The sequence below is a fragment of the Oryctolagus cuniculus genome, chromosome 17, assembly GCF_051225735.1.
Source record: "Oryctolagus cuniculus isolate XC-2025 breed Fujian yellow rabbit chromosome 17, ASM5122573v1, whole genome shotgun sequence".
Lineage (NCBI taxonomy): Eukaryota > Metazoa > Chordata > Mammalia > Lagomorpha > Leporidae > Oryctolagus > Oryctolagus cuniculus.
In genome coordinates, this window is record NC_142883.1 from 48,836,111 (window position 1) to 48,849,231 (window position 13,121).

The window sequence follows — 13,121 nt, forward strand, 5'->3', positions numbered from 1 at the left end:
TGGTGAGCTCACAGGGTTAGGAAGTATGACAGCTTTGAAACAGCTCCCAGAAAACAGGACGGAGAGCCAATGAAGGAAACAGAAGCACCACTGGGCAGTGCTAAGGGGGGGTCGTGGAGATAAAATAGGATGAAGTACATAAATCACATGGCACACAGCAGGCACTCGATAAATATTAACTTCTTCCTCCCCTCCTTTCACCACCTTTAATGTGAGAAATTGCCTTACTCATGTTTGTGTCTTTGCACATCCAAGACATTCATTGTATTGAACGTTTTGACTGGCTCTACAGCCTCTCATATGGGAAGGGATACATTCTTGTAGAACTGGACCCTTCCCTTTGCTGTTACTGTCAGAGCGGTGGCCTGGTATAGTGGGAAATGAGGATGTCTCTTGATACTGGACTAACTAAACCTCAGGGAACCCAAATCCTCAGGCCAGGACAATGTTTTGTGACATAGACATGTCATTTCATCTGTTTCCAAGTCCTACTTTCCCCACCTATAAACTGGGATATCATTCTCACCCAGCATGAATGAGAGGGCTTTGTAATGTAACCTGAAAACATTGATATAATCCTTTTGGCTAGGTAATTTTTCACCATATTAAAAGCCATAAAAATATTCATGCCCTTTGGCTTGGACATCGCATTGCCAGAAATATACCCTACAATGTAGTCTCCATGTTTTTTTCTGTCAGTCCACCTAGAATGTTCCCAGGGATGGCAGATTCCTGGATTATGATCTAAAGTCTGTTTAAACTGGGATGAAAATTACATACAATTCCCATTTATTTATGAGTCAATAAGATACATCCCAGTGCAGGAAATTATTCAGAACATCATTAGAATTTAGTAAATAATTCACCAAATGTAGTATTTCACTTACTAATAAATTGATCTCTAGTTCCACTACCCATCCAGACAAAGCAGTGTCTTGTCATTGATGTTGAGAATTGCCATCCTTCTGAAATAACTCAAAAGGCAATAATGCACATATTGAGAGTTGGGCTGATAGGAATGATGATAGTAATGATATCAGATCTTTCGTATCCATTCTGGCACACAGGAGGAATTTAAACCTTCTGGTCTCCGGGTGGAGCCATGGGCAGAATCCATGGAGAGCCAGCAGGGCATGATGGATGGAGCACTGCCCGAGGGTCGTATGTCCTGAATGGATGACGTTTTCTGGCTGGGAATCCTTGGGCATGTCACTTGCACTCTCTGAGTCTCCTTTTTAAACGACTCACAAAGTTGCTGATGGGCTCACATGGGGTATCAGACATGAATGCAGTTTGAGCTATAAACACTGGATGAAGGTGATGTGTCGTACAGCTTGCTGGCTCTGCCCCTGAGCTGGGACCATTAACAATGCTTCACATCCAAAAACTGGCCTTCCCTTATTCACACTTGGTAAGCAACACTCTAGGATTTCTAATGGTTCTTCCCTTTGGCACACCCAAGGCAAGGATAAAACATGACCACAACAAGGCAAAATAAATATTTATTACAAACCAAAAAGAAAAAAAAAGCATTTCTTCCATGGAGTAAAATGTTCTTGCTCTTCGTATGATTTCTTTCTTGAACATAGAGTTTCACACACACAGCACTAAGAACAAGGATGTAAATTACAGTTTACAAAGATCAGGCATGTTCAGTGAGAAGGGGTGACAATGCTGTGTTTGGAATCAAGATCACAGTTTATAAAACAACATGTAAATCAGTGCAGCGGTCAAGTATGGCTTACAGGCTCAGGGGACGCCCCATCTACCCGGGCCCCGCCCAGAGCAACAGGACACAGCTCCCCAGGACTTGAGGAAGGAAAGGAATGTCAGCAACACTGGGCTCTCTCAGGCAGGGGCCTGCCAAGAGCTCAGTGAGTTCACAGTACAACCTCGCACAACTTCTCCCATACCCCAGCGAGGAAAGCAGCACCCTTTTTGTTCAAATAGATCCATCACATCATGTCCAGAATAATGAATTCTTTCTGAGGAGAGGTTTAGCTGGAAGAACAATTGCAGCAAAACCCACAGTCTGAGCATGGGCGATCCCATCCCTGGAAAACACCTTCCCCTTAACTTTCTGAAATGCAAATCATCACATGTCACCATGTCCTGAGAGGCCCATGGGCTCAGAGTGTGTGTGTACACTTGACTTTTAGACCAGCCAGCGCGATCACGGGCACAGTGTTGCCTGCCAAATGAGCCATCTGACACAAAGTCCTAGTCCCTGACATTTGCTGACCACATAGCTAGACTCAAACGTCCTGAATACGTGTGCTTTAAAAACAAAACTGGTGCACGGGCAATCCATGGTCCAGGAACTGGGATATTCCGGCTTCAACAGCTCTGGTAGAACTTCCCGCATGACTCTGAACAAGCACACGTTCCAGTCAGTTTAGTCTCCAGGTGTAAAAAATGGGGTCCTTTTGACTTGGGTGCTTTCAAGCCCATTGCTTCCCTTTGCCTTGGGAAACCTGCCTAGGTTCAGACCTTCTAGGCTGAAAGCCTTTGGGGGATGCCATGGAACACCCAACACAGAAAGTGATCTTACCAACACATTCCACACAGATCCACAGAGAGCAGCTCTCTGTCACATATGAGAAGACAGAGGCCCAGTTACTGATTTCCATTTGCCAAACATCCCCAATACCTGTCCAAGTGGGAAACAGGGAACCACATAGATTTAGCTATTACTATCCTATGCAAAGCAGTTCTGGAGTTCCCAGCTCCACAGTGTAGCGCATGGCACCATGGGTCCAAGTGGCTGCCCTTCAAACCAGAGCGCCTGCTCAGTATAAAAGCAAGGAGGTGACTGCGTCTGTGGAGGGCTGGGTTGTAGAAACTCCACACTGAAAGGAAACTCGATGTTCACTCAGTTACTATCTTCAACAACGTCCCTAATGACTGCTCAAACTTCTTCTGTTTAAATATCTCCAATATCTGAAGTTGTTGCTGGACTGAACTGAGCCAACATCTTTCTCTAATTCTTTTGCTAGTTCTGCACACCAGGCACACATTCTGCCCCCATGACAGCCCCTCAAATCTCTTCTCCAGAGACTCATACCCAGAGCCACCTACCCCACACCTGAGCTTGGCTGCATGCCCCTGGCTTAGCACACCTGTTGACGCCACAGCTTGGCTGGGAGTGTGAGGGCTGCCAGGTGGTGGAGTTCTCAATGCTGCATCTTCTTCCCCTCCCCCTTCTCCCCAACCCAGCCATCGGGGCACAGAGGCCAAGTCTCTATCCATCTAGCTAAGCTGACACCCAAAGCAGTGGGGGTGCAGGGGTGCAGACACTGGCCCATGGCTCGACCAGGACTCGGTTTGCCTCAAGTCAGATTAAAAAGGAAATTGCCAAGTTGTCTGAAAGCCAAATGAACTCTTGTGCCGTTTAGAATTAAGGGACAGGCATTTGGCCTAGCAGTTAAGAAACTCACATCCTACATTGAAGTACCTGGGTTTGATTCCCGGCTCCACTCCTGATTCGAGCTCCCTGCTCATGCACACCCTGGAGGCCGTGGTGCTGGCTCAAGTGACTGGGTCCCTGCCACCCGTGTGGGAAACCTGGATTGAGTTCTTGACTCCTGGCTTCAGCCCCAGCCTGGGGCCACTGTGCAGGCATTTGAGGAATGAACCAGCAGGTGGGAGCTCTGTCTATGTACACCTCTCAGCCTCTTAAACAAAATTAATTTTTAAAATACAATTAAAATTAAAATTAACTCATGGTAACTATCTTTATAATTTCACTTCACAAACTCCCCCCAGGAACCCTTTCCCCAGATAACAGAGGCAGAGTGGATTTGTGTTTGCTTAAGCTCTGGTCACCTAGAAGATTTCGCCAATCTCCGCCTCACCCCTGCCCCCAAACTGACTCTGAGTAATTGCAGGGGCAGCACATCAGAGGGTGAAGATCTAAAAATAAGCTCCAAGTCTTGGCAAACGTTCCTCGTTCACAAGCCTTCCCCATCAGCCTCAGAATTCACAGTTAACAAAGATATTTAATGCCAAAGCATTTCAGGTATTTTGTTAAATTTCCCCCAAAGACAGACACTCATAACCTCTCAAAGTCAAGGGCGTAGGAACAGAGCAGCTGCTACTTTCGTTTCAGATGGAGCCGTGATCCCAGCTCCATGCCTTGCGCCAGGACGAGAAGGGGCCAGGATAGGAGCCAAGCCCTTTCACCCAGATCCCAGCCCCCGGGGAAAGGACCCACCCAGCCAGTCCAAGTGAACTTCTGTGTGTGTGAAGAAAAGCCTTTTGTCCTTGCCCGGCTACCCTGAGGCCAATTATCTAACACAACAAGCCCAAAATCTACTTCTCAGCTTTTTAAAAATCACATCCTTCATCTAAAGTAATTTTCATTCAAAAACTGAAATGTCTTGTCTCTATTGAAAATAAAACTCCTGTGTTCATCACGCTACTAAAAATCTCCCTCGGTCTAAGCCCTGGGTTTCTTTCCAAGGGTGGTTTCCTGTTTTCTGAAGGTTCCGGAAGGACATTTCCAGAACTCGCTCCCCTCCTCCCTCAGGATATGTGGCTCAGCTCAGAGCCCTGCACATCCTGGGACAAGATCAAAAGTCTCCCACGCATTCGGGCGTGGTGAGGATGTCCGTGAGGTGTGGGGGCTGGGATCTGTGATCTTGGGAGACACTGGCAGCAGGAAGACTCGGCACCACCCCACCCCACCCCCGTCTGCTGACCAGCAGTTTGTGAAATCAGGGACTTCACCCATGACTTCAGGACACTCCCATTTTCGGGGCCACTGGCCATGGGTGCACACAAACTCTGCCAACTAGCAAATCCCAGGGCGTTTCAACTGGCAAGTGCCCCTCAGTCCAGTGGCACTCAGCATTGGGGGGGGTGGGGGCTTGCTGCTCCTGGGCTGGCAGAGCCAGGCCCAGCGCCCTGCAAAGCCCCTCAGCACAGAGTCTCAGCCTGCAGCATCAGACAGCCCTGGGTTTGCATCTACACTGAAGTTTCCGGGAATTCTTCCATTTCTTCAAATGCATTGAGGGTGGTTTTGCTGTTGCTCCTGGACGAATCTTGAATCTTGTTTAAGTCTGCTTTAAAAATAATAATAAAACTGTTTTTAGAAACATATCATTCTGTGTGCCATGTCTGATGTCTTGGGGGCAACACCTGCTTTTTTAGAAGTTGTTCCAACTGAAGTTATAAAGCATCCAAGCTGGAAGAGACCCTTGTTTCACAGATGGAGAAAAGTCGTGGTCCTCAAACTTGATTGGCCCCAAGGTCACACAGTCAGACAGGACCAGATCCCACAGTGCCTTGCAGCAACAGTTACCTGTCCGTTTTATGGGTCCCGGGTCTTCTTTCAGGAAGGAGACGTGTGTTTTCCATTCGGTCCACTTCACCTCATTGATCCTGCAAGTATAACCATTATTTTTGCTATGTGGCAACCACATCTCATCAAACACAAACAAGTGGAGGAGCATTTGGAATATCCTCATCTCTAAACAGCTCTCTTTCTGTCCATCCTGGGGACCAGGACCCCTGCATGCTCCCCATGGACACAGCAGCGCTGTTAGTGTTTGAAACCTGCCTGGAGCCCCATTTTCCCAGGCCTCAAGGATCCATTCTCCTACCAGGGTGCAGGACCCAAGAATCCTATAAGGTGCTAAGACAAAGGGTGCATCTTCCGACATCACAGCTGTGCCTGATTGGTGAGAGGGTGTCGGCCTGGAGGGAGGGAAAGCTAAGAAAGTGTGAGGGTTGAAAGTGTGGAAGTTTAGCTAGGGTTAGAGACACTTTAAGAGAAGGTGGTTAGGGTTCATGTCGTAATGGGAGTGGGCAGTGCCTGAGGTGTTGAGTGACAGCTGGAGTGGGTCTGACCTCAGCTCACATTCAGAGAACATCTCTGGAGTGATGTTCCCTCAAAATCAGAAATATCTGTTAATGCAAAGATGATGGTCAGCAACGGTGGCTTCCAAGAGGGAGAACTTCAATTAGAGAAGTAATTTATTGCTTAAGTTTCATTTATTTATTTATTTGAAAGGCAAAACAACAGGGTGAGGCAGAAGGAGAGAAAGATCTTCTATCCACTGATCCATTTGGAAATGGTTGTAACAACCAGGTCAGGGCCAGACTGAAGCCAGGAGCCAGGAACTCTATCCTGGTCTCCCACATGGTTGCAGGGGCCCAAGCACTTGGGCCATCTTCCACTTCCCTCCCAGGCACATTAACAAGGAGCTGGATTAGAAATGGAGCAGCCAGGGCTTAAAACTGCATCCCATGTTGGATGCCAGCATTCCAAGGGGCAGTCTAACCTGCCACAATGCCAGCATGCTGGCCTCAGAGAAGTAATTTAAGGAAGTACAGTTATATGCAAAAATGGAAGTCTGTAGGGTCAGGCAGTTAGGAAAGGGTGAGAACAGACAGACTTATCAGAAAAGGTGGGCTCATCATGGGATTTGGGGGGACTTTACAAAAATCCAAAAAGTGTGGATTTGTCCATAGAAGATGTCCTGGGCTCCTCGCTTCATCCTGGCCCAGCCCCAGCCATTGAGGCCATCTGGGGAGTGAAAAAGTAGATGGAAGACCTCTCTCTCCCTCCCTCCCTCTCTTCTCCCCCTCCCCCACCATCACTCTGCCTTTGAAATAAAGAAAATAAATCTTTAAAAAAGAAAAGTGACTATCTCACTTCTACTTGCCAATACTAAAGTAGTGCCCCATTCCCTCTGCTGTCACATGAACCCATGGAGGGTGGACAAAAGAACAAAGGTCAGGCTGGTAAATCTTTTCTAAGCCCAACCCTGGCCAGGGAGAGGCTGTTAAGGCACCTTCAAAGGGACAGGGGGTGAAAGCAGAGCGGGCAGTCCCCTCCCTCTTTCTGAAGCTCACCCTGAGCTCACGATGCCACAAGAGTTGAGTCCGTCCTCTGAGAAGGCCCAAGAGACAACGGCCTTGGTTACAGCAATCGAGGGGCAGCACCATTTCCCTGATATTTTGGTCACACTGGTTCATCCACCTCCATCCACCCCCAAAAAGCCCCCACGGAAGGGCCCTCTCCCTCAGTTACCGCAAACACAGTCGGAAGTCTTCCTCGGCCACTTTACACAGCTCCCCCATGCGGAATCTGCTTCTCAGCCATTCCGGCAACATCTTCTCAAACTCCAAGATCGTCCTGGCTCTCTGGGGACATAAGCAAGCCTCAGCAGGTTGCTCGGAGCCAGCCCCGGGAGCGCAGCTCCATGGCTGCTGCATGCACATGCAAACAGGTACACACACACGGCATCCCCGCTACATGCTCAGTGCCTAGATCCTGAGGACTCCACTAATCCCAAGGATGCAAAGATGAAAAAGCAGAACACTTGGGAAAGACAATCAAAGAGCTTGGAGCACCATGTGATATCTCTGGAAGTTCAGGCCTCTCCTAACTGAAGACGTCCACATCCTGGAATCCCAACACAGAGGAAAGCTGAGACATGATGGAGTCCCACTGCCCTCCCAGTCTGGGAAGCCACTGGCAATCTTCCTGGGAAAAACTTATCCAATCTCTCCCGAGCATTATCCACAATCTAATTTAGCTGTCTTCATAAGTAGACACTTTTTTTTTTTTTTTTGACAGGCAGAGTGGACAGTGAGAGAGAGACAGAGAGAAAGGTCTTTCTTTTTTCCATTGGTTCACCCCACAATGGCCGCTGCGGCCAGCACACTGCACTGATCCGAAGCCAGGAGCCAGGTGCTTCTCCTGGTCTCCCATGCGGGTGCAGGGCCCAAGCACTTGGGCCATCCTCCACTGCACTCCCAGGCCACAGCAGAGAGTTGGACTGGAAGAGGGGCAACCAGGACAGAATCCGGCGCCCCAACCGGGACTAGAACCCGGTGTGCTGGCACTGCAGGCAGAGGATTAGCCTATTGAGCCACGGCGCCGGCCCATAAGTAGACACTTTTTTTGTGTCAATCAAAACTTTTCTCAGGGCCAGTGTCGTGGCTCAGTGGGTTAAGCTGCCACCTGCAACCCCAGCATCCCATATGAGCACTGGTTCAAATCCAGGCTGCTCCACTTCTGATCCAGCTTCCTGCGAATGCACCTGGGGAAGCAGCAGCAGCTAGCCCAGGTGTTTGTGCCCCTGCCAGCCACATGGGAGACCTGGAGGGAGTTCCAGGCTTCTGGCTTTGGCCTGGGCCAGCTCCGGCTGTTGTGGCCATTTGGGGAATGAACCAGTGGACAGAAGATTCTGTGTGTGTGTGTGTGTGTGTCTGTCTGTCTGTCTGTATACCCCTGCCTTTCAAAAAAATATTTTTTTAAAAAAAGTTTCTCTCCCTGCAGTTCTGCTGTGTATCTTGGTTCTGCCGTGTACCTTGGTTCTGCCTTCTGGGGCCCCTGAGGAGAGATATTCCCTCTCTCACAGGCAGCTCAGTAAACATTTACAGAAACTCTCACCTTCTCCCACCCCAGTTTCCAGCAACCTCCAAGGCAGTAGCCAGTCCACTCAAATCTGGTCACTGCCTCTGGCCCCATCCTGTGGGTTGGCATCCCTGGTGTGTGAGGAGTAGAACGGCACCATCACCTCCACTAACCCAGATCCTGCACTCCTCTTAATACACCCTGGCCGGCACCACGGCTCATGTGGCTAATCCTCCACCTTGCCGCACCGGCACACCAGGTTCTAGTCCCGGTAGGGGCACCGGATTCTGTCCCGGTTGCTCCTCTTCCAGTCCAACTCTCTGCTGTGGCCTGGGAGTGCAGTGGAGGATGGCCCAAGTGCTTGGGCCCTGCACCCCATGGGAGACCAGGAGGAGGCACCTGGCTCCTGCCATCGGATCAGCGCAGCTCCAGCCATAGTAGCCATTTGGCGGGTGAACCAACGGAAGGAAGACCTTTCTCTCTGTCTCTCTGTCTCTCTCACTCTCTAACTCTGCCTGTCAAAAAAAAAAAAAAAATACACCCACGGTCGCCCTTCGACACCCACCATTCACAAGGCTGACTCTGAGCGGGCCACCCCCACGAGCCAGAGTCCTCCTCATCCATGATGCTGTTCAGCCACACCTCCTGGACCCTTCCTCAAAGATCCTAGGGCAGGGCTTTCTGAGATCTGGCCAATCACAGGGGAGCTTAAGCAGATTCACAGCCCTGCCCCACCCCGACTGGTGCCGGCGGCCGGCAGTGCCTGGGTGCTGCGCCGCGTCCCCCTGAGGGCTCCCACGCTGGGCCCTCTGCTCACCTGCAGGCGCCAGATGCGCTCGCTCTCCTTGGACACATTCTCCACGGTCTCGCCCATGAGGGCGATGAGCATGTTGAGGAGGAGGACGAAGGTGAAGATGACGTAGGTGATGAGCAGGAACAGAAACAGGATGGGGTACTTGGAGTTCTGCTGGATGTTCAGGTCGCCCAGGCCGATGGTGAGCTTGAAGAGCTCCAACACCGCGTCCCCGAAGCTGCCGTAGGAGCTGCACTCCGCGTTGCCCTCGGAGCACTTCTCAATCAGCGACGCCAGCGCTGGGACGACAGGACGGCTCCCGTGAGCCGCTCAGCCTGGCTAGCTGCCGCAGAGCTCGTGCGCATGCGCCCACCTGCGGGCCCGCCGCTGCCTGCTCTCCATCTCCAGCCTCAGGTGCCCCGCCCTCCTGCAGAAAGCCAACCCACCTAACAAAGCCCCCTCCACCCTCCACCCCACAGTTTGGCCCTTGGCCATTCACAGCCTAGCAGAATTGCTAATTATAACCAGTGTGTGCTGTCCCTGATCCCTAGTTCATCTTGGAACTCCTGGATTCCTGCAGGGGGCACCTCCCCCAAGACTGTGGGAGGCCCTGAGTCTCCTCTCACTGCTCTGCCCTGAGTTCTCCTTTAGCAAGACCTCACTTTCCTCTTCTTTCTAACACAGCACAGCAACGGTTCATTGCTGGCTGGAGGGATAGACGGATGGACCAATGGGTGGATGGCCCAATGGGTGGATGGACCAATGGGTGGATGGACAAATTAATGAAAGAATGGGTGGGTGAATAAATGATCAGCTGAAGAAGCAAATAAGTAAACAAATTTCGACTCAGAAAAGGCCGTAGACCGCTGAATTTCGAACGCCAGTGATCACTGAAGGAAAGGGGGTTGGGGTGGGAAAAGTGGTATGGGACAAAAGTCCCATCTGTCCATGCAGAAGTTAGGAGTAAAATCAGGTTGTGCTGTCCTCTCGGTTATAAATGGAGAGGTTTTAAAAGGGGGCTCCACATTCCTGCTCCTCAGCAGGTCAGAGGCTCTCGCGGAGTTCCGTGAGGCAAAGCGTGGGGGTAGCAAGATCCGAAGGCCAAACGAAGTGGCTGCAGTGCACTGCTTGCTCCTTCTTTGCAAAGACCATCAATCAAATTTCTGTCCACCTTAGTCTCCCCATCTGCATAACGGGGCCAAAAGCACCTGCCGAGGCTTTCTCAGGTTGCTCAGGGCTGTGAAAGCAGGGGAGCGATGTGGAGGGTGTGGAGGGTGTGGAAGGGGACAGTGACAGGCCTCAGCCTTCATGCCTCGGTTACTTTGTGACCGGGATGATGACCACCACTGGACCAAGTTGTTGAGAGAGTAAGAGGCAATGCATGGAAAATGCTAGGCCAGTGGGGGGGCAGGGGATGGAATCGTTGCTAAGGCTACTGCGTGCTCTGGTCATTCCAACTTCCAAAAAGTGTTTTCCCGTGAGTGGGAATTACAATTACTGCAAGTCAATTACCTACTCCAAATCCAAGTAAGAACACGATATATACGAACAAGAACTTGAGGACATCGTGCAAAATGACCTACGAAAAACAGACAAAATTCCAGCGTAAGCCTCGCGCTCGCCTGCTTCCTCCTGCCCTCACCGAGCCGGCACTCGGGCCGTCCTCCCTCCCGCCTCGCCCAGGCTTCTGGGGGCCCAGCAGCACGAACGCACCTTCTGGATCATGACGCTGTACATGCCCATGGACTGGAACCCCCGCGTGTAGTACAGCATGTTCGCCCAGCCCAGGGCCATGGCCAGCACGAGGCAGGCGAGGTACTCTTTGTAGGCAAACAAGTACAAGAAGACAGACAGTATCACAAGCACAGCTTGGACAAAACTGTTCAGGAGACACAGGAGACAAGGGCTTTACTTAATCCTCCTCCACAGCAGGGCAGAGACGTCGTCCCAACCCCCAGGCCTCCCTTCAACCCCCTGAGCCATCACCCTGAGAGACCCACTCTACCATGTCAAGTCCAGCCTCACCAACACCACCACCAGATGGGAGTTGGGGGTCTGTGGTGGGCTGGTAGCAGCTGACACAGATGTTTCGAAAAAAAAAAATCAAGAGCCCCAAATTCCCAGGAGATTCTGGGGTGTAGCCCAGGAAGCCAGAGAGTTCTTAAATCACCCACATGATTTCCGATTCCCACATAGATGTGGTAGCTGCCGGGGTAGACCAATGAGACAGCAGAAGGCTGCATTTTTAACCACGACAGAAGCTGCCAACATCCACACTTAAAAATCAGCCACAGCAAAGTCTCCAACAACCACTCTTTTTTTTTCTTTCAGAAATTGTTATATTTTTATTTTCATTTATTTGAATGGCAGAGAGAAGCAGACAGAGCTCTTCCATCTGCTAGTTCACTTTCTAAATGCCTACAACATCAGGGACTGGGCCAGGCCAAAGCTCAGTGGGAGGCTCAGACTCTACAGGTGGCGGGGACCCCAGCACTGGAGCCATCACCTGCTGCCTCCCAGGGTGCACGTTAGCAGGGAGCTGGAAGCGGAGCTGGGATTCAAACCCAGGCCCTCGGTGCCACGTGGCAACATGATCACTGCACCAAACACCCGCCCCTCTTTATTTTTTTTTAATCCTTTAAACAAAGTATGGCATATGCTAAGGGAAATAAGCCAGTCATAAGAAGACAAAACTATGTGAGTCCACTTCTGTGAGGTACCTAAGATGGTCAGACTCGCAGAGATGGGGGCAGGAGGGGCGGGGGAGCAGGGCTGCTGCTTCATGGGTATAGACCATGAGGTTTGCAAGATGCAAAGAGTTCTGGAGACAGGCTGAACAGCAGTGCAAATGTATTTATTGGAGGTGTGTGCTTAAAAATGATAACTCTTATACTATGAGTATTTAACCATAACTAAAATTTTTTAATGGGCTGGCACTGTGGCACAGCAGGTAAAGCTGCTGCCTGCAGTGCCAGCATCCCGTGAGTGCCGGTTAAGTCCCAACAGCTCTACTTCTGATCCAGCTCCCTGCCAATGTGCCTGGGAAAGCAGAGAAAGATGGCCCAAGTGCCTGGGCCCCTGCCACCCATGTGGGAGAAGCTCCTGACTTCAGCCTGACCCAGCCTCAGCCATTGTGGCCATTTGGGGAGTGAACAAGCAGATGAAAGATATTTCTCTCTCTCTCTCTCTCTCTCAAACTCTCTCTAACTCTTTCAACTGAATAAATCATTAAAAATTTTAAAAATAAATAAACATTTTTTACAGTGTAGTCGTCTCTTGGTATCTGAGGAGGACGGGCTCCAGGACCACCCCCTATACCAAAATCCGAAGTCCCTACGACAGCAGGTTGTAGCAAGTCTCTTACATGACAGGGCTCAGTCTTTACATGGAACCTACACACATCCGCCTACGCACTTTAAATCACCTCCAGATTGCTTCTAAGACTTAATACAGGGTGAATGCTAGGTAAACAGTCACGCTGCATTGTTCAGGGAATAATGTCCACATGTACAGACATAATTCTTTGTGAACATTTTCGATCTTCAGTTGGTCGAATCCACGGTTGCAGAGCTCTTATACCAAACAATCAAGACCAAAGCATTTTCTTCAACAGCGCATGCACCTTTGGCTTTTGCACACATCTGGATAAAAGTTCTTTCTTGCTTCTAACAGCAGGAAGTTTCCACAATGGTAAAACACTGAGCTCAGGGGAGGACACAGGGGAGATTATATTTTTCTGGTGCAATGAGAAGCAAAGGCCTAGCGGATCGACTGCATTCGGGACTGACATGAGGAAGATGTTTCTTCTTCCTCCACACTCACAAAAAACAGGAAGCAGAAGTGCAGGACAGTGCACTGGGACCTTTTGTCCAGACTAAAACCCAGGGCTGTGGAAGGGGATGTGTCTCTGGGTAGTGGACCCTCCCACTTCCTCAAAGATGAGCCTTGCATAGAGGGCAG

At 50.2% G+C, this 13,121-nt stretch overlaps 1 protein-coding gene across 3 annotated transcripts in view; it reads right to left on the reverse strand.

Annotated features, from left to right (window-relative positions):
• Window positions 1-1,489: 1,489 nt before the first annotated feature.
• Window positions 1,490-13,121, reverse strand: part of TRPV3 (transient receptor potential cation channel subfamily V member 3) — a 31,034-nt gene continuing 19,402 nt past the window's right edge. Inside the window, exons 13-18 of one of the 3 annotated variants that reach the window (XM_051824511.3) lie at window positions 10,875-11,040; window positions 10,674-10,740; window positions 9,186-9,460; window positions 7,037-7,149; window positions 5,303-5,382; window positions 1,490-5,060 (exon numbers count right to left, since the gene is read on the reverse strand). In XM_051824511.3, the coding sequence (XP_051680471.1) occupies window positions 4,966-5,060; window positions 5,303-5,382; window positions 7,037-7,149; window positions 9,186-9,460; window positions 10,674-10,740; window positions 10,875-11,040 (796 nt within the window). In that variant the 3' untranslated portion in view covers window positions 1,490-4,965. Of the gene's footprint in view, window positions 5,383-7,036; window positions 7,150-9,185; window positions 9,461-10,673; window positions 10,741-10,874; window positions 11,041-13,121 lie in introns of all 3 variants that reach the window. The other 2 variants (XM_051824510.3, XM_089318410.1) reach the window with 2 other exon arrangements.